Source organism: Xenopus laevis, chromosome 2S (assembly GCF_017654675.1).
Source record: "Xenopus laevis strain J_2021 chromosome 2S, Xenopus_laevis_v10.1, whole genome shotgun sequence".
Taxonomy (NCBI): domain Eukaryota; kingdom Metazoa; phylum Chordata; class Amphibia; order Anura; family Pipidae; genus Xenopus; species Xenopus laevis.
In genome coordinates this window covers 145,177,142-145,194,824 of record NC_054374.1, presented here as the reverse complement: position 1 = coordinate 145,194,824, position 17,683 = coordinate 145,177,142, and the positions used below count along the sequence as shown (strand labels likewise).

The following is a 17,683-nucleotide window of genomic DNA, read 5'->3' as shown; positions in this document are numbered from 1 at the left end:
TATTGTGCTCTTTAGGGAATAGAGATTTTACTTCCCTTATGTAAACTTTGTAGGTGGGTACTCACCAACATTATAGGGGAACTTTCGCAAAAATGAACATTTAATATAAGCTTTAGCATACTTTCTAAATACAATCAATTAAAAATTCTGTACCGTTTCTGAAATAATCAAGTTTATCTTCACTATTCCTCTCTCAGCATCTGTTTCTCTTCATTTTCAGGAGTTGGGTATCAGATGAATGATCCAATATATCCTTTTGCCCAGAAGATGTTAGAGCTCACTCTAATCTATCACCATAAATCCTCTCTCTCTACATGCAGGATTTGTGCAAAAGGCAGTTATTTTGTTTGTACTGGAATCAGTTATTTGAGTGAGCTCTAATAAATCTGCTAGAAAAGGGAGCCCCCCTATAAGATATATTGGATCATTCATCTAACACCCAACTCCTGAATGAAGACAGAATGAAGAGAAACAGATGCTGAGAGGAATATTGAAGATAAACTTGATTATTTCAGAAACGGTACAGAATTTTCAACTGATTGTATTTAGGAAGTTTCTTATTTCAATATGCCAAAGCTTGTATTCAATTTTCATTTTTGCAATAGTTCCCCTTTATATGTGCAAGTTGTGAAAGATAACGTTTGTGAGTACCCACCTAGAAATTTTACATAAAGGAAGTAAAATCTCTATTCCCTAAGGTGGCGTTGCAGGTGGACGGGGTCTACACACATGTGGTGCATTTAATAATTCCCACGAGCACAATAAGAGGTGTTATATACCAAACAATATCACACTATATATTTTCTCTATTGTTTTCTGTGCCTCTGGCTCCTATTGTAGGCGCGAATCAGACTTGAAGTTGAGATGGATAAGGATTGTGAACTTACTTGGACCTTGGCAAATTTATTTTTTGATACAACTCCAGCAACAGCAGCAGTGGGGGACATGCAGGAATCAATAACACTGCTTTGCTCCTCTGGCTCCCAAATCCAAAAGGGGATCTGTAAGTTTCCCTACAGCAGCACAACAAGGCTTATTATTTGTCAGCAGCAGCAGGTAAGAAAAGTCACTGGAAGTAAAATCATTTAAGAGACAAGAATTTCATTTCCATTAAAGAATCAAGAATTAAGTGTATAAAAGCAGAACATGCGCAGCTTGTCCTGCCGACTCAACATAACAAATGGGAAGAGAGACTTATAAATAAGAAAAGTGGTTTAACGGAACAGTTCAGTGTAAAAATAAAAACTGGGTAAACAGGCTGTGCAAAATAAAAAAAAATGTTTCTAATATAGTTAGTTAGGCAAAAATGTAATGTATAAAGGCTGGAGTGACTGGATGTCTAACATAATAGCCAGAACACTACTTCCTGCTTTTCAGCTCTCTAACTCTGAGTTAGTCAGCGACTTGAAGGGGGGCACATGAGACATATCTGTTCAGTGAGTTTACTGATCCTTAGCATTCAGCTGATTGAAAAGCAACAGTTATGACCCATGTTACTCCACCTCAAGTCACTGATTGGTTAATGCTTGGTAACCAATCAGTGTAAACCAAGAGAGCTGAAAAGCAGGAAGTAGTGTTCTGGCTATTATGTTAGACATCCAGCCTTTATACATTACGTTTTTGGCTAACTAACTATATTAGAAACTTTATTTTGCACAGCCTCTTTACCCAGTTTTTATTTTTATACTGAACAATTCTTTTAACACGACAAAGAAGATCACTGCTCATTGAGCCCAATCAGTTGGCTGGTGCACTGGAACCACCAGAAACAATACTGATTTATAGAAAGGCATAAATAAACTGTACATACGGCTCACTAACAATTACTGGAGTTCAGTGTTTTGAGAGAGAAAAAACATAGAAACACGAGATATTTACAAATAAGTGTCATTATTAAGTGGCACATCTCTGCCAGCTGCAAAATACTCCCCGTGTGCCGTAGCTCTAAATATCTTTAAAAAGAAAACGAATGAAGGAAAAAAAATATGTTGATGCTGAATTTATTCAACATCCTATTAAATAAAAACTTGAGGGAATCTACCCTGAATGCCTGCTTAAACGTTGCAAAGTCAGAGGCTCAGTTTGATACACTGGGATTAATTAAAAAAAAAATGAACATTAAAAATATTGAATTTCTTTGAAAACCTTAAAAAAATATCTGCTGTCACAAGCAAGTTGGTTTCTGGAAGAACCGTGAGGTATTTGGGTATATTTAATCATCCCAGAGGCTCATGTAGTAGTAGTATATTATGCTGCTGGTACAAGCACTACAATCTGTTGTAAAATGCTCTGTTGCGGTGGGAAAAGTCCTCAGAGGCTTCCCATCTTGGCCTGGGCTGCTGAGGGTGCCTGTGTGTATTCTTGTGAGGAGGTTCTACAGAATTCATAACTACAGGCACAGTCATGTTATGCTCATATCTCTCCAGCATCTGGGAGATCTTCTCATGTGGTACCCCGTGTGTATTCCTCCTGCAAAGCACAAGTTAGACAAAACAGAAATGAGTGTGCTCATCGCAAGCAGTCATCACACTTCCCCACGATCCTTATTTAAGCTGGACGGATCTCATTAGCTGACATAAATAGGTGCAGGACTTACTTGGAAGCGGCCAGGGGTATAGCCAAAATGTGCAGTAAATATAATGAGTCTGCTTGAGCTGCAGATTTCCTGTGTATACAGTGCAGTTAAAGGGATTGTTCACATTTAAGTTAACTTTTATTATGGCGTAGAGAGTGTTGTTCTGAGACAATTTGCAATTGGTTTTCATTTTTTATTAATTATGGTTTGAGTTATTTAGCTTTTTATTCAACTCCAGTTTGTAATTGCAGCAATCTGTTCGCTAGGGTCCAAATTACCCCAGCAACCATGCACTGATATGAAGAAGAGACTGAAATATGAATAGGAGAGGCCTGAATAGAAAGAGGAGTAATAAATAGTAGCAATAACAATAAATGTGTAGTCTTACAGAGCATTTGTCTTTTAGATGGGGTCATTCTCTCGGTATCACACAGCTCTGAACATGAGCTTGAGATCCTGTACGTTTGCAGCTTCTCAATAAATTAAGAAAGGGTGCCAGTTTACCTCTTAAAGCCCATCTCCAAACTTTTAGAAGGCTTTGTTTTCTCTAGCATTGCCAACTACCCTTAGAGCCATATCAGCTTTGAACAAGGGCAAAAATTTACTTTAATAAAGTAATATTCTCATTCTCTAATAAATAATTATTCATAAGGTCATTGGAAAATTGCAATGGTCATTGCAAAATTGATTTGCTTTATTATGAATTATTATAAAGAACAAGCACAGGTATGGGACATATTATCCAGAATGCTTGGGACAGGGGGCTTTCCGGATAATGGATCTTTTCCCCTTAAGACTACTAGAACATCATGTAAACATTAAATAAACCCAATAGGCTGGTTTTGCTTCCAATAAGGATTAATTATATCTTAGTTGGGATCAAGTACAAGCTACTGTTTTATTATTACAGAGAAAAAGGAAATCATTTTGAAAAATGTGGATTATTTGGATAAAATGGAATCTATGGGAGACGGCCTTTCTGTAGTTTGTAACTTTCAGGATAACAGGTTTCCAGATAATGGAACCACTACTTGTACTCTATTCTCTATCCTAATCCCCTTTATTATTATTTATTATTATAATGGAATATATAGCTTCTGGGTATAACACAGGCTACTAAACATGCATATTCAGGAGTTGAAGTACAAAATATACTGATTAGTATGTACAGTATATGTGGGAGAATTTAAGTGAAACACTATGACAGAAAATTACTTACTTTGCCAATTCAAGTGGATCAAGTTTCCACCAGGTTTCTGGCTCCAAAAAGTCTACAAAGTAACCATGCTCTATGGCCTAGAAAATGAAAGGGCATTTAGTAGATAACCAATAAAAAAGGAGTGTCAGACACTTTTCTGTATAAAATAAATTCAGCCTTTTTTTTTTAAGGAAGATTTATAAGATATATAGTTTAACAAGCAAGTACAGTGGAAATGCTGCACATTATGTTTTGGGCTTCTGTACCATAAAATGGTGGCTCCTGTGACAAGTGAAGGCTACAGGGATGTTAGCCCGTTACACTGGTGCAATAGGTTCAGTAAGTAAAATACGGCAGTTGTAACCATATTCATTTTTAGGGTTTAGCTCTCCTTTAAAAGGGGAACAAAATCCACCTAAACATTTGTAATCAATTTCCCATTCCAGCCCTGAACCACATCAAAGGAGCTTCAATAATCTCCCCTTTGCTCTGTATCTTTTCTATTAATGCAGAGGGTTGTGCAGCGGGAGTTGTGCAGCTAGAGTTGTGCTTCCAGTGTGTAGTGGTGTGTTTTATTTTTACTTCATTAGTAAGATTAGAATAATAAGCTGTCCAGTCTCACCATTTGCACGTATGGTTTCATTTCCCAGCCCTGCATATTAGTATTGTCAATGATCACTGGAGATCTCCTATCATCCATCGCTCTTCTGGCTAAAATAATAATTTAAAAGAAAAAAGTAGTTTTTAATAAAACAATATTTGCTCCCATCAAAATCAACAGCAACCATCAAATAAAAGAACTGGTATTGTCAGCCATTCATAAACACAAATATGCAGGCCTGTTTAGGGGGGCATTATATATAATAGATAGATGATCTCAAAGTGGTGGAGTCTTTCTTTATCCTGCCCATTGCGAAGTTTGCACACGCATGCCTTTAATTTTGCAGTAAAATTTAAAAAGAAATGCTCTGATGGCTTAAAACTACCAACCGATAATTATATAAAACTGCAACCCATTTCTAATAACATCTTTATCAACCAGTGCCGTCGTTTTTATTCTTCACATCTTGACAACATCACTGCCAACTTTAGTGTGCGTTCTAGGTAAATTATGAACTATTTGCAGAAAAGGGACACTATGAGAAATGGCATTGCTATATTTTGGAGATATCTGGACAACAATACATACAATTTCATTTTCTACCTCTGAATTGATTCCAGTTATGAGCATCTCCAAGCAATTTCACATTGTAAGAGTAGCCATCTTTCTGGCAAAAAAAATCATCAGTGCTGAACACTAAACCATCAGGATTAAGATTGAGAAGAAGCCTGTAAAATAAGAGAGGATGGGGGAATTAAGATTTTTTTAATCAAGTTTTTATCATGTTCTGTTTTTGTGACCAAGGCTCCTTTTCTGTTTCGCATTAAAGTGGAACCTTCAACCAGACACAAAAATCTGTATAATAAAAGTCCTTTTCGAATTAAACATGAAATCCAATTTCAATTAAAGCATTCTTTGCTGTTGTAAGATCATTTAAAAATCTCAGCTGTCAATCAAATATTGTCTGCCCCTCCTCTAGGTCTAGGCATAGAGGCGGGGCAGACAATTACTTTCACTTTCCATTCAGCACTTCCTAGATGGTCACTGCTCTCCCCACATTCCCCCTTTCTCTTCACTGTTTAATTGTGTAGCCAGGGCATGGGGATGGACATCAGGTCCCCCATTCTGGTGCACAAACAAGATTCTGAGATGATGCAAGACTTGTCTTAATAATAGTGTCCACAAAATGGCTCCTGCCTGTTTGCTATAATTTTGAATTCCCAGACTGAAGGAAACAAGATTCAAATAATTTATATAGGGTAATTAAAGTTCATTTTGCTTGACTAAGGTGATAAAATAGGATTTTGAATCATTTTTTTGGGCGACGGGTCACCTTTAAAGGAGAAGGAATACTGTTTTACACTTGGGGTTGCCAAAAGTTAGGCACCCCCAAGTGATTACGATTACTTACCTGACACCCCGGGCCGGTGCTCCTATCAGCAGAAAACTGCACTGGCCCTGGGTGTCAGGTAAGTAATAGTTATCAGATGGGGGTGCCTCATTTTTGGCACCCCCAAGTGTAAAACGGTATTCCTTAAATCACATGAATAAATGCAATACTGATTACAGACCTCAGTCAGACAAAACACGCAGCCTTTCCTCCGTTCGCAACACTATCTTGTAAGCGGAGCGAGAGTTTAGAACCGCATTGCGTCGCTATGGTAACAGAAGCTCTCACGCTACTCTTACAAGATAGTGTTGCGAACAGGGGAGAAAAGGCTGTGTGTTTTGTCTGACTGAGGTCTGTAATCAGTATCGCATTTATTCATGTGATTAACCAACGATTTTTCAAGCACAGGGAAGTCAGTGGGGATCTCAGTTGAATGGGGAAGTGACATATAGACTTAAGAATATGGCGCCCGCTAAGTTATTGAACTATAGATAAGTTTGGATAGTTTTGCCTTTCCTTTTCTTTAAAGTCCACTGGCATTGCCCTCCTCATGAAATAGCATATGTATATTTTGGCACTACCAGAAAATGCCTTAAAGGACCAGTAACGTCAAAAATTTTTATAAAAAAATTCGTTCTAATACAACGAAAAAAAAACACCAACACAAATTAAAATTTAAAATAGCAAAGCCTTTATTAAGAAATAACTTACAGAAACTCCACTTCCTGTCCTCTTCAGAAACGGCGAAAGGGCGACCATCCATCTGCAGCGCTTGATTTCTCCTCCTGGCTATACACTGACAGCGTGTCCTCTGCCCGATCGCCTTCTCCAGCTCTTCTTCATTCAGCAGCAGTAGGAAGGTGATGTCTCCCGCTCCTCCGCTCCAGGAATGCAGCCCTGACTGCCGACCCCGTGCCCACTCCGTCACTGAAAAAGAATGCGTCCAAGAAAGAACGCTTCCAGGCTGCATTCCTCCCCCTGAGTCTGAGTGCACAATGGATACCGATGCTGTTGCTGGGGAGGTAGGGGTTAGAGGCAGCTGTGGCCATCACTTCCCCCCTGCACACTGCTATCCACAGGTTTGGGGCTCGTCCTCCCCCGCAACAGCCTTTCAAGGCTCCTGCCCTCCTCTGCGCAGCCAAGCTCAGTCCAGCTAGTAGCGGATGCCGACAGTGTGGGACAGGAGAGCGAGCAGAGTTGTAGAAGGAAAGGTGGAAGCAGAACGTCTCCAGCAAATGTCATGTCCCGGCGAGTGACAGGCAGTGGTGCCACAAGAGACTGAGAGCGAGTAGGGATCGTTACTCTTGGAGAAAAGGAATCCTACGGGATTGTTGTTTTAACAGCAGCCTGGAAGCGATCTTCCTTGGACGCATTCTTTTTCAGTGACGGAGTGGGCACGGGGTCGGCAGTCAGGGCTGCATTCCTGGAGCAGGAGACATCACCTTCCTACTGCTGCTGAATGAAGAAGAGCTGGAGAAGGCGATCGGGCAGAGGACACGCTGTCAGTGTATAGCCAGGAGGAGAAATCGAGCGCTGCAGATGGATGGTCGCCCTTTCGCCGTTTCTGAAGAGGACAGGAAGTGGAGTTTCTGTAAGTTATTTCTTAATAAAGGCTTTGCTATTTTAAATTTTAATTTGTGTTAGTGTTTTTTTTTCGTTGTATTAGAACTGGTCCTTTAAAGTGACACAATTTCCCCTTTTTTCAACAGTGGTGGGTTGAATAGGGCTTGTGCTAAACATCCTTTTTGCAGTGTATTTATTTAGTGTGTATTTCTGCAAAACCTGTTGACTTAGTCCCTGCAGACCAAGTCAGCCGCTTATTGGATTGTGTATGGGGCCCCTTCTGCCAGCCTCCCCAACCGATATCTAGCAGAAAAAAGCACATATCCTATTATGCAGGTTTGAAAGTCCCTTTGGGCAAAAAACACTGGTCAGCATAGGCCCTCGCTGGGATCCAACTGCTGGACCCCTGGATCAGCCTGATTTAGTCCTGCACATGGGTAGAACAGTATATAGAGAGAGATTTGAGAAGGGAGTACTGAAGAGTAATTCAGAATTGGTACAGAATTAACGTATCATCTTTATAAGTTCCACATTTATTTTCACTATACATCTCCTTTAAGTGTCAATCTCTCTGCAGCTATTATTTTTATAATTTTAGCTGTATGCCATCATCAAAGACTTAAGGTCACAAATTAGTTGAACTACAGCAAAAAATAAAAAGCACGGATAGCTTTGTCAATTAGGAGATACAATTTTATAAACCTGCCGTTTACTGATATGGTTTGATACATTCACATGTTGCACATACAAAGCCATAATGAGATGTCAAAATACTTGCTGGAATTTAGATTCAAACTGTGTGTGGCTCATTAATCTGTAAATTCCCTAGTAAAAATATATATTTATTTCCAGATACATACCGTGCTAGTGTTGTCTTCCCTGAGCCAGGAAGACCTCTTAACAATATCAGTTTCCTTTCATAGTTAATGGAAGCCTTTTTGTCCCCAGTGTGCTGTTCTTGAGGAACATAAGAGTCCTTAAGTAAATGTGCTGTGCCAGAATGTGATTCTTGATTTCTAAATGCATTGCCAATGTGGTGTTCCTGCGGTCTGTTCCCACATTCACCATCTAAAAATGGCACATTCCCTTTGTTTATATTACTGGTCCTGGCATTATGAGGGTTGGGCAAACTATGCCAGTGTTGCTGGTCTTGCCTTTGGTGTTCATTATGCCCAAAACAAATGCTCTCATTTTCAGTACTTGGTGCAAAAGCATTTGGCATTGGATGTGGCACTGGATGGTTGTATAGAGGAAAAGGAGGAGGAGGAGGAAGAGGAGGTCGGCCATGAGAGATTGGTAAAGTTGGGGGAAGCGGGTTTTGGAAACGCGGGGGTTGCCAATTTTGAAAAAGCGGGGCTTCTTGGTTTGGGAAACGAAGTGGGTGCTGATTTTGCAAACTTGGGGGTGGCACTGCATTATTTAAAAAACAATTATTTCTATGTATATTGTATGGATACAGTTCCCTCGTATGGCTTTGACCATCGAATATGGCTTTATTATATGGGGTGCCAGCATGTTCCAAGAATGTGTTGGAGTCTTGACTAGACTGATTTGATAAGGTAAATTCCTGGTTACCTTCAGCCTTGCATTCACTTTCCTTAATGTCATCTGTTTCAGCCTCAAGTATATGGAGTTCTTTATAGAACTGACGCAACTCATAATCCATTCCATTTTGAGCACCTGCATGGCCTGGAGCTTTCCTCAGCTTTACAGTACTTATCTTAAAATGAGGAGATTGAGATTTAGTGCAGTTTCTTTCCACATTTGAAGGATTTTCAGTCCAGAGTCCTGTTTTTAGACATGGCGGCTCAATAAATGCAGGGCTTGTTTCAACCACCTGTCCTGCTTTTAGAGCTGGCCGAAAGAGGGGGCCAATAAATGCATTCCTTGTTTCACTCCCTTGTTCTGCTTTTGTAGCTGGCTGGAAGACGGGGCCAATAAATGGACTGCTTTTTTCTAAAACAATGTTAGCAGTTGATTTGTTGGGACTCCTGTCAAAATCTGGCCTTTCAGAAGGAGGTTGTATGTTACAATCATCTTCATCACTGGGTTCGAGTGGTATAAACAGGGCTCCTCGAGTGCCATTATAGTCCACACCAGATGTCCCTTTGGAATGTGGAGAACCTTTTTCTGGATTATGAATACTATGCTCAGTCTCCGCTGTGCTTTTTTCATCAGCAATTGTTTCATGTTTCTTCTCTCTGGAAAGGCAGAAATAACGACTGTGTGGCCAGTAGGTCTTCTCCTTTCTTTTTGTGCTCACAGCAGGATTTCTGCTGGTATGTAAATCAGAACAATCAGGTCTTAGTCTTTTTAAACTTGGCTCAGTAAATGAATCCTGCTCATCCCAAGAGACTTCAGTTTCTGCATGAGGCATCTTTAAAAAAATAAAATAACTGTTAATATGCAATGTTGCCATTGTAATGAAAATGTTATACTTATGTTCCGACAAACAACTAACACTATTTAAAACAGTGTTAAACAATTTCCACTTTTTGGTTTACATTACTCCACAAAACTGCACAGCCACAACCTACCTTTTCTGTCAACTCCTGCAGCAATCCTCAGATTCGGGGCTGGAAGCTTTATTCCATATTGGGAATTTGAGGCATGAATTAATTTGATAATCTCATCAATATCAATGAAACACCAGCAACTATGACAGGACAAAATGAATATATTAATTTTTGAAAACATAAAGAGGTTGTTCACCTTTAAAGTAACATTTAGTATAATTTACAAAGTGATATTAGGAGACAATTTGCAATTTGTTTTAATTTTTTGTGTTTTTTGAGTTAGTTAGCTTTTTATTCAGCAGCTCTCCAGCTTGCAATTTCAGCATTCTGGTTGCTAGGGTTCAAATAACACTAGCAACCATGCACTTAGCATAAGAGACTGGAATATGAATAGAAGATGGCCTGACAAGAGGAATGAATTATAGAAAGCAGCAATAACAATAAGCCTTACAGAGAGTTTTTAGATGGGATAAATCCACTGGCTGGAAACAGTCAGAAGACTAAAGGCTAATAATTCAAAATCAAAAAAAAAAAATGAAGACCATATACACATACAAACAGACCTATACAGAGCTATCTATAAACTCACATCAATAAGGAGATTTTGTGTAATCATCGTTAAATCTCTTTCTCTTCAGTCGCTTGGGGGACACAGGGACAGTGGGGTATAGCTGGCACCACTAGGAGGCAGGACACAATAAAAAAAAATAGAAACTTGATCCCTCCTCCTCCTGCGTATTATACCCCTCCTCTGTAGGCAGAGACACTCAGTTCGTGAAACAGGAGAAACAGGAGTTTATAAATAATCAACAGAAAAACTGATAACCAATTACAAGAAGTCAATCAAGTCTGAAGCCAAGAGAAGGCCTCTATCCAGGGAGAGAAGCCCTGTGTCCCCCAAGCGACTGAAGAAAAAGAGATTTAACGGTGAGTACACAAAATCTCCAGGTCTGCTTGGGGGACACAGGGACAGTGGGATGTACCAAAGCTGTCCCCTTAATCAAGGATGGAAGTAGAGGCCTACGTGGAACCAGCCACTGAAGCCCGAAGTACCTTCCTGCCGTATCGGGTGTCAGATGCCGCAAAGGTGCCAAACTGGTAAAATTTGGCAAAAGTATGGATTGAAGTCCACGTTGCAGCCTTGCTGAGGCTTGGTTTCGAAAAGCCCAGGACGCACTCATTTCTTTGGTGGAATGTTCCCTGATTGAGTCTGGGGGAACCTGACCCTGTGATGAATAGCATCTCTGGATGGCCTGTTTTATCCAGCGGGATATGGTAGTCTTAGTAGCTGGAGGGCCTGAGGGAAGGATGAACAAGGAGTCAGATTGATTGAGGGCCCTAACAGGGTCGAGGGTGTGCAGTGCCGAAGGTAGGAATCGTAATTTCCTGGTTGAGATGGGAAGTGGAACCACCTTGGGAAGAAAAGAGTGAGAAACATGAAGTACTGCCCTGTCGTTGTGGAAGGTCAACAGAAAAGACCTACAGGAGAGGGCAGAGATTTAGATACTCTCAGTGCTGAGGCAATAGCCAGAAAGACGGTTTTCCATGTGAGTCACTGAAGTGGAATAGAATCCATGGGCTCAAAGGGAGCACGTTGCAGGGCACGTAGGACTAGGGTTAAGTCCCAATTGGGCACCGGTGAACGTACCGGGGGCTTTATGTGGGCCACTCCCTGAAGAAAAATCGTAACATTGGGGAGCAAGGCGAGACGTCTTTGGAACAGGATGGAAAGTGCCGAAAACTGAGATTTCAGCGAACCGAGGGACATGTCCAAGGAAGTCCCTCCTGTATAAAGGCCAGAAGGTGTGGAGTGGAAAACTTCAGTGAATTGAAACCGTTACGTTGGCACCACCGATGGTAAGTGGACCAGACCCGATGGTACGTCTAGGCTGAGACCGGTTTGCGGGCTGCACGCATTGTAGAATGACAGTCAGAGAACCCCTTCCGACTCAGGATCCCGGTTTCAGTAGCCACGCCGTCAAATTAAGGTTGGAAGGACAAGGGTGAAGGATTGGACCTGAGAGAGAAGGTTCGGGATGAGAGGCAGAGTCCAAGGTTCCTCTACTGAAAGATGTACTAGAACCGAGACCCAGGATCGACGGGGAGCTATGTGGATGAGAGTAGTGTGTTCTCTCTGAAGCTTCTTGATCGTTCTTGGAATGAACGCGAGATGGAAGTCCCAGGGCGAGGTGAGGGCGTCTGCCGCCAGCGCCAGAGGGTCCCTGGACATTGCAAAGAAGAGAGGAATTTTCGATTGTGACGTGATCGACCTCTGGCGTCCCCCATCTGCGAGTGATCTTGTGAATGATGACGTCCTTTAGAGACCACTCGCCGAGATCTAGGGATTGTCTGTGGAGATAATCTGCTTCCCAGTTTAAGAGACCTGGAATGAAGATGGCTGACAGGCGAGTCGGATTGCCCGTATATCAAGAAGGTTGATGTGAAGACGTTGTTCCAATAGAGACCAGCGACCCTGCGCTGACCTACCCTCCAGCACTGCTCCCCAACCGGAGAGGCTTGCATCTGTGGTGAGCAGTTGCCTGACTGGTTTGCATCCACCAGAGAAGAGAGACTCAAGTCCTGCGGGATAGACGAAATTCCAGGAGAAGGGATTTGCGCCTCCAGGCCACAAAATTATTCCACTGAAGCTCACTGAGGAGGTGCTGGGTGAAGGGAACTGCTTCTATCATTGAAACCATGACTCCCAACACCTTCATGTAGAATCTTGCGTTGTGGGACTTCGAGAGAAGAGACCGCACGAGGGTCCGTAGATGCTGGACCTTGGGGGACAATTTGAGTCTGGGTGTTGAACTGCATCCCGAGGAAGACCATGGATTGGCTCGGGGTTAACGAGGACTTGTCCAGGTTGATGAACCAACCCAACTCCTGTAACCGAACCATAGTGAAGTGCAACGCCTGCTGGGCCTCTGTGAAGGAAGGTGCCTTGAACAGGGGATCATCCAGATAAGGAGTTATGGAGATCCCCCTGGTGCGGATTAGAGCAGTGGCCATCAACATGATCTTGGTAAAGACACGAGGGGCCTAAGTCAGGCCAAAGGGAAGGGCCGTGAATTGGAAGTGGCGATATTGGAAGGCAAATCGCAAGAATCTCTGATGGGGACGGAAAATTGGGACATGAAGGTAGGCGTCCTTTATGTCCAGAGAAACCAGGAATTGGTCTGGGGACATGGCCGTGATGACAGACCTGAGGGATTCCATCTTGAACCTTCGCAGTCAAATGAATGTATTGAGTTCCTTGAGGTCCAGGATTGGCCGAACAGATCCATCCTTCTTGGAGGAGGAGGGAATAAGTTTCTATTTTTTGTGTCCTGCCTCCTAGTGGTGCCAGCTATACCCCACTGTCCCTGTGTCCCCCAAGCAGACCTGGAGAAATATATATATATATATATATATATATATATATATATATATTCACCAATACCTATGCTAACTGTACACCTTAAGATCATAATAGCCTTTGATATTATGATTGTTCAAGAAATCATCCAAACCCCTCTTAATAGAATCTGCAATGCCACCAGGCAGGACATTCCACAACTTCGCTGCCCGCACTGTGAAAAACCACCTACTAAAACTATGCTACTTGTGATGGATTTACCCTTTAGAAATTGCCAGATATTTTCACTGTATACAGAAAGTTAAACAACATCATTCTGTCTCTTATGCCATTTTAAAGGGGTTGTTCACCTTTGATTTAACTTTTAGTATGTTTAAGAGTGATATTCTGAGAGTATTGATTTTTGTTTTGTATGGTTCTTGAGTTATTTAGCTTTTTATTCTGCAGCTCTACAGTTTGCAATTTCAGCAATTGAGATGTTAGGATCCAAAAACCCTAGCAACTATGCACTGATTTGAATAAGAGACTGAAATAGGAGAGGACTTGAATAAAAAGATGAGTAATAAAAAGTAGCAATAACAATACATTGTGTAGCCTTACAGAGCATTTGTTTTTCAGATGGGGCCAGTGACATCCCATTTGAAAGCTGGAAAGAGTCAGAAGGCAAATAATTAGTATAAAAATAAATAAATAATGAAGACCAAATGAAAAGTTGCTTAGAACTGGCCATTCTATAAAATACTAAAAGTTAATGTAAAGGTGGACCACCGCTTTAAAGGAGAATTCAATTCTAAACTTAAAAGAACTCTACCCTACATAGAACCCCCTCCCTCCTCCACCCAGCCTAAGTGTTACCCCGGACAAATGCCCCTTACGGGCAGATTCGGTGCAGATTCAGTCATCAGAGTTAACGGGCGCCATCTTCAGCCGCTTCCAGTGTCGGACTGGACCCGGGCCTCATGGGCCAACGCCGGCCCAGCCATGCTCCCCCGATCAGGTTCCCCCTTGAAAAAACACTTATGCTGCTGCGCGCCCTTGCTGTGGTGCAACTGTGTTCACGCAGGAGCGCGCCGCACAAACTTTTGCGCAGGCGCACGCAGCACTAGCGTTCGTGCAGGCGCACCTGAATCGGCGTTTACTGAGACGCGCAGAGGGAACCTGGGAGGGGGCCCCCGGCGACTGCCTGGAGGGGTCTTCATGTGGCAGTCCCGGTGGGCCTCCTTTACTTCAGTCCGACCCTGGCTGCTTTGGTAATCTTCCAATTGAGAACGGTGCTTCTGCGATTTTCACAAAACCGTAAATTGCTCCAACTGTGCATGCACCGCCACGCCAGTCTCATTCCGAAGATAAGAAGATGGCGCCCGTGAACTCGAATGCCTGAATCTGCACCAAGGGGTAAGTAAAACGGTAGGGGCATTTGGCCGGGGTAACACTTAGGCTGGAGGGAAGGGGGTCTATGTAGGGTTGCCACCTTTTCTGAAAAAGTTTACCAGCTGGTGGGGGCGGGCACAAAAGGGGTGGTCCATGATGCAAAAGGGGGTGGAGACACATACAGTGACATAAAAGGGGACAGAGCAACATCGTGCGATGGCCAGAAAACTGAAAAAAATATAAGTTCTGAGCAAATTGGGGGAACCAAGGTTTTTTTTTAAGGGTATTACAAATTACAGGGAACTAGTGATGTGCAGGTCAGGGTTTCCCCGACCCTAACCCGCCCTTCCGGGGTCCTTTTATAGACCCGCCCCGTCCATGATGTCACAATGACATCACAAAAAGGGTGGGGCAAGCAGACACGAGACTATAAAACCAGAACCCGGCATTTGAAAACAGGGAGAGCAGGAGAAGAGCTCAACCAGCACCCACCGGCGAGGAGCAGTGCAAGGTCGACCCGATACCCGCGGGTTCAGCCTGCGCATCACTACTGGGAACTACATTGCTGGTAAACTTGTAACACCAGCCCCAGCACGTGTTTTACCAGCTAGGCCGGTAATATACCTGCAGTGTAGGGGTTTTTAACTTCAGGGTTGAATTCTCCTTTAGCTACACCCAATCCCCATCCCAAGGGCCACTGTGGTGTTGGGGCGGGGCCCCAGATCAATGGCCACTTAGACCAGCACTGAAAACTGTCACAGTAACAGATTAAGCCCGTGGAGCTTAAATACTGCTGCACTTGAAATCATAAATGTGAGCCCGTGGGGCATAATGTATAGCACTGGCACAAACACAGGAATACAAATGACCCCGAAGCTGCTGCTTCTGCTTTTTCCTCCGGTTTCTACCCGCCAACTAGAATGTCACTTTACCTCAAGGGCCCTTTCCACTGCTCGTCTCCGCCGTAACGGGCTTCAAAACATAAGGGCCACAACTGCTACGCCATTTCCAGAAGTGACGGCAGAACACCGGAAGCTGACTGCCGAAGGGGATTCTGGGAGGAGTAGTTCAGACAGTTTCCGGGATGATGAGAAGTAGAAATGGGCGGGGCTAGTGTTTGTGTGGCGCCGAGTGCGCACAGATTAGATTTCATTTATCACAGAACCAGTGTGGAGTGGAGATCTCAAGCGGTGGCATTATTTAGGAAAGGCCTACAGCTAGCTTCTATTACATTATAGTTTCATGTGTGAAAACCAGAGGAGCAGCTCACAGTCTATACTGGTTTGCTTAGCAGTATAATACAAGTCACTTTTTCTGGGAAGAAATACAGCCTGACATTGGGCAACTGCCTTCATAATGTTTAAGAGCAGCTAATTCTAATTGGAATAGGTGTCGTATTATAGAGTAATGATCAGTGGTGTAACTATTAGTGGTGTCACCCCCCTGCTGGAGCTGCAATAAGTTAGGAGAGAAGGCGCACAACAACCTTAAATACTGGGTGCTGATCCATAGGAGGCTTCCCATCAGGGTCTCCAGAACAGACTACAAAATATTGAAAGTAATAGATTGCACGCCCAATTGAAAAGAATAAATTTATTACAAAAAGGAAAAAATAACAAACAATACAAAAATCCTATTAGGTGAGCCCAACGCGTTTCGACCATAAAGGTCTTCCTCAGAGGCACAAATAAGCAAAAAATCTGAGGAAGACCCTTATGGTCGAAACCTGTTGGGCTCACCAAATAGGATTTTTGTATGTTATTTTTTTCCTTTTTGTAATAAATGTATTTTTTTCAATTGGGTGTGCGATCTATTACTTTCAATATTTTGGAGCTGCAATAAGTCACTGAAGGGAAATTTTTCCGCACACTGGCGCTCAACTCCATATCTCCCAACATTTTGGAAAAAGTTTAGCTGCGTTGATCGCGGGGTCATTTTTATGACAAATTGCTCATTATGCTCATGCGAGTGACACAACATGGCTGCTCTCAGTGGGAGCTCCCGGTATCGGGTAGGGTAGCGATGGCAGGGGGCATTTTTTTTAAGAAACTACTGTTTTCCCCAAACGGATTAGCCTGCACCTTTGGTTAGGGATAACATTTTTACCCAACAGGTGCCCTTTACGCTGCAAATCAGTTTCCCCAAGAGACCTTATCTTATATGGTTACAAAAGTATCTAAGTATCTATTCTGGGCTCTCCGTAACATAAACAATCAAAGTGTTTTAAAGTATTAAAATATAATGCAGTGTTGCCCTGCACTGGTAAAACTGGTGTGTTTGCTTCAGAAACACTACTATTGTTTATTTAAATAAGCTGCTGTGTAACAATGGCGGCAGCCATTCAAAGGAGTAAAGGCTCAGGTTACACAGCAGATAAGCTCTGTAGAACATAATGGTGTTATCAGTTATCCACTATTTAACCTGTGCCATATAGCCTTTTTTCAATTTCCACCATTGCTGGATCCTGGTAGAGGAGTTTAAGATGAGAGTCAGGAAGACCGGTTACTAGGGAATTGTGGGAATAGAAGGGAATTGTCTTTTACAATTTTACTTAGTGATCCTCTGGTACTCAGGCCCTGTGCACGTAGTTTCCTGTGTAGTCTTTCATCCTTGTACCCAAGACAAATATTATCATGCAAAGTTCCAAAATCATTTATTTTCTTTCCACATTATATCACTAGTGCACTAGTTAAAAATTATTTGTGATCGGTTTTTGCTCAGCCTGAAAAACTATTCTCTTCTTCGCTTGTTTTGGCTCATGGGATAAAATGTTTTTATCTGCTCAACACTCAACTTTTTATGGGGGGAAATAATCAGCCATAGCGTCTGAGGTCTGACGCGTTTCGTGATACAACACTTCCTCAGACACCTCAGGGAGGTCTCTGAGGAAGTGTTGTATCACGAAACGCGTCAGACCTCAGACGCTATGGTTGTATGATTGATCTTATGCCTTAATAAAGTATTTACCTTTTAAATTATTTGGAGACGAGCGATTCGTGTTGATGTCCAGGAGTGCGCGGCCTGCAAATTCTCTACTTGACCTCTGGCGTTCCTTCCTAGTGACGGACTCGGGGCTGGCTGCACCCGGGTCACCATTCCTGCAGGGTAAGA

At 42.4% G+C, this 17,683-nt stretch overlaps 1 protein-coding gene across 2 annotated transcripts; it reads right to left on the bottom strand.

Annotated features, from left to right (window-relative positions):
• Positions 1-1,737: 1,737 nt before the first annotated feature.
• On the bottom strand, positions 1,738-16,032 carry n4bp2l2.S (NEDD4 binding protein 2-like 2 S homeolog). 2 transcript variants are annotated; one of them, XM_018250249.2, is made up of 7 exons: positions 15,505-16,031; positions 9,865-9,983; positions 8,188-9,704; positions 4,978-5,102; positions 4,396-4,484; positions 3,795-3,871; positions 1,738-2,469 (listed from the first exon to the last, which is right to left on the bottom strand). In XM_018250249.2, exons 3-7 carry the CDS (start codon positions 9,702-9,704, stop codon positions 2,268-2,270), a joined length of 2,010 nt encoding a protein of 669 aa, XP_018105738.1. In that variant the 5' UTR covers positions 9,865-9,983; positions 15,505-16,031; the 3' UTR covers positions 1,738-2,267. The 2 variants fall into 2 exon arrangements, with proteins under 2 accessions (XP_018105738.1, XP_041440435.1); XM_041584501.1 differs by lacking the exon at positions 9,865-9,983 and having other exon boundaries at positions 15,505-16,032.
• Positions 16,033-17,683: the final 1,651 nt, after the last annotated feature.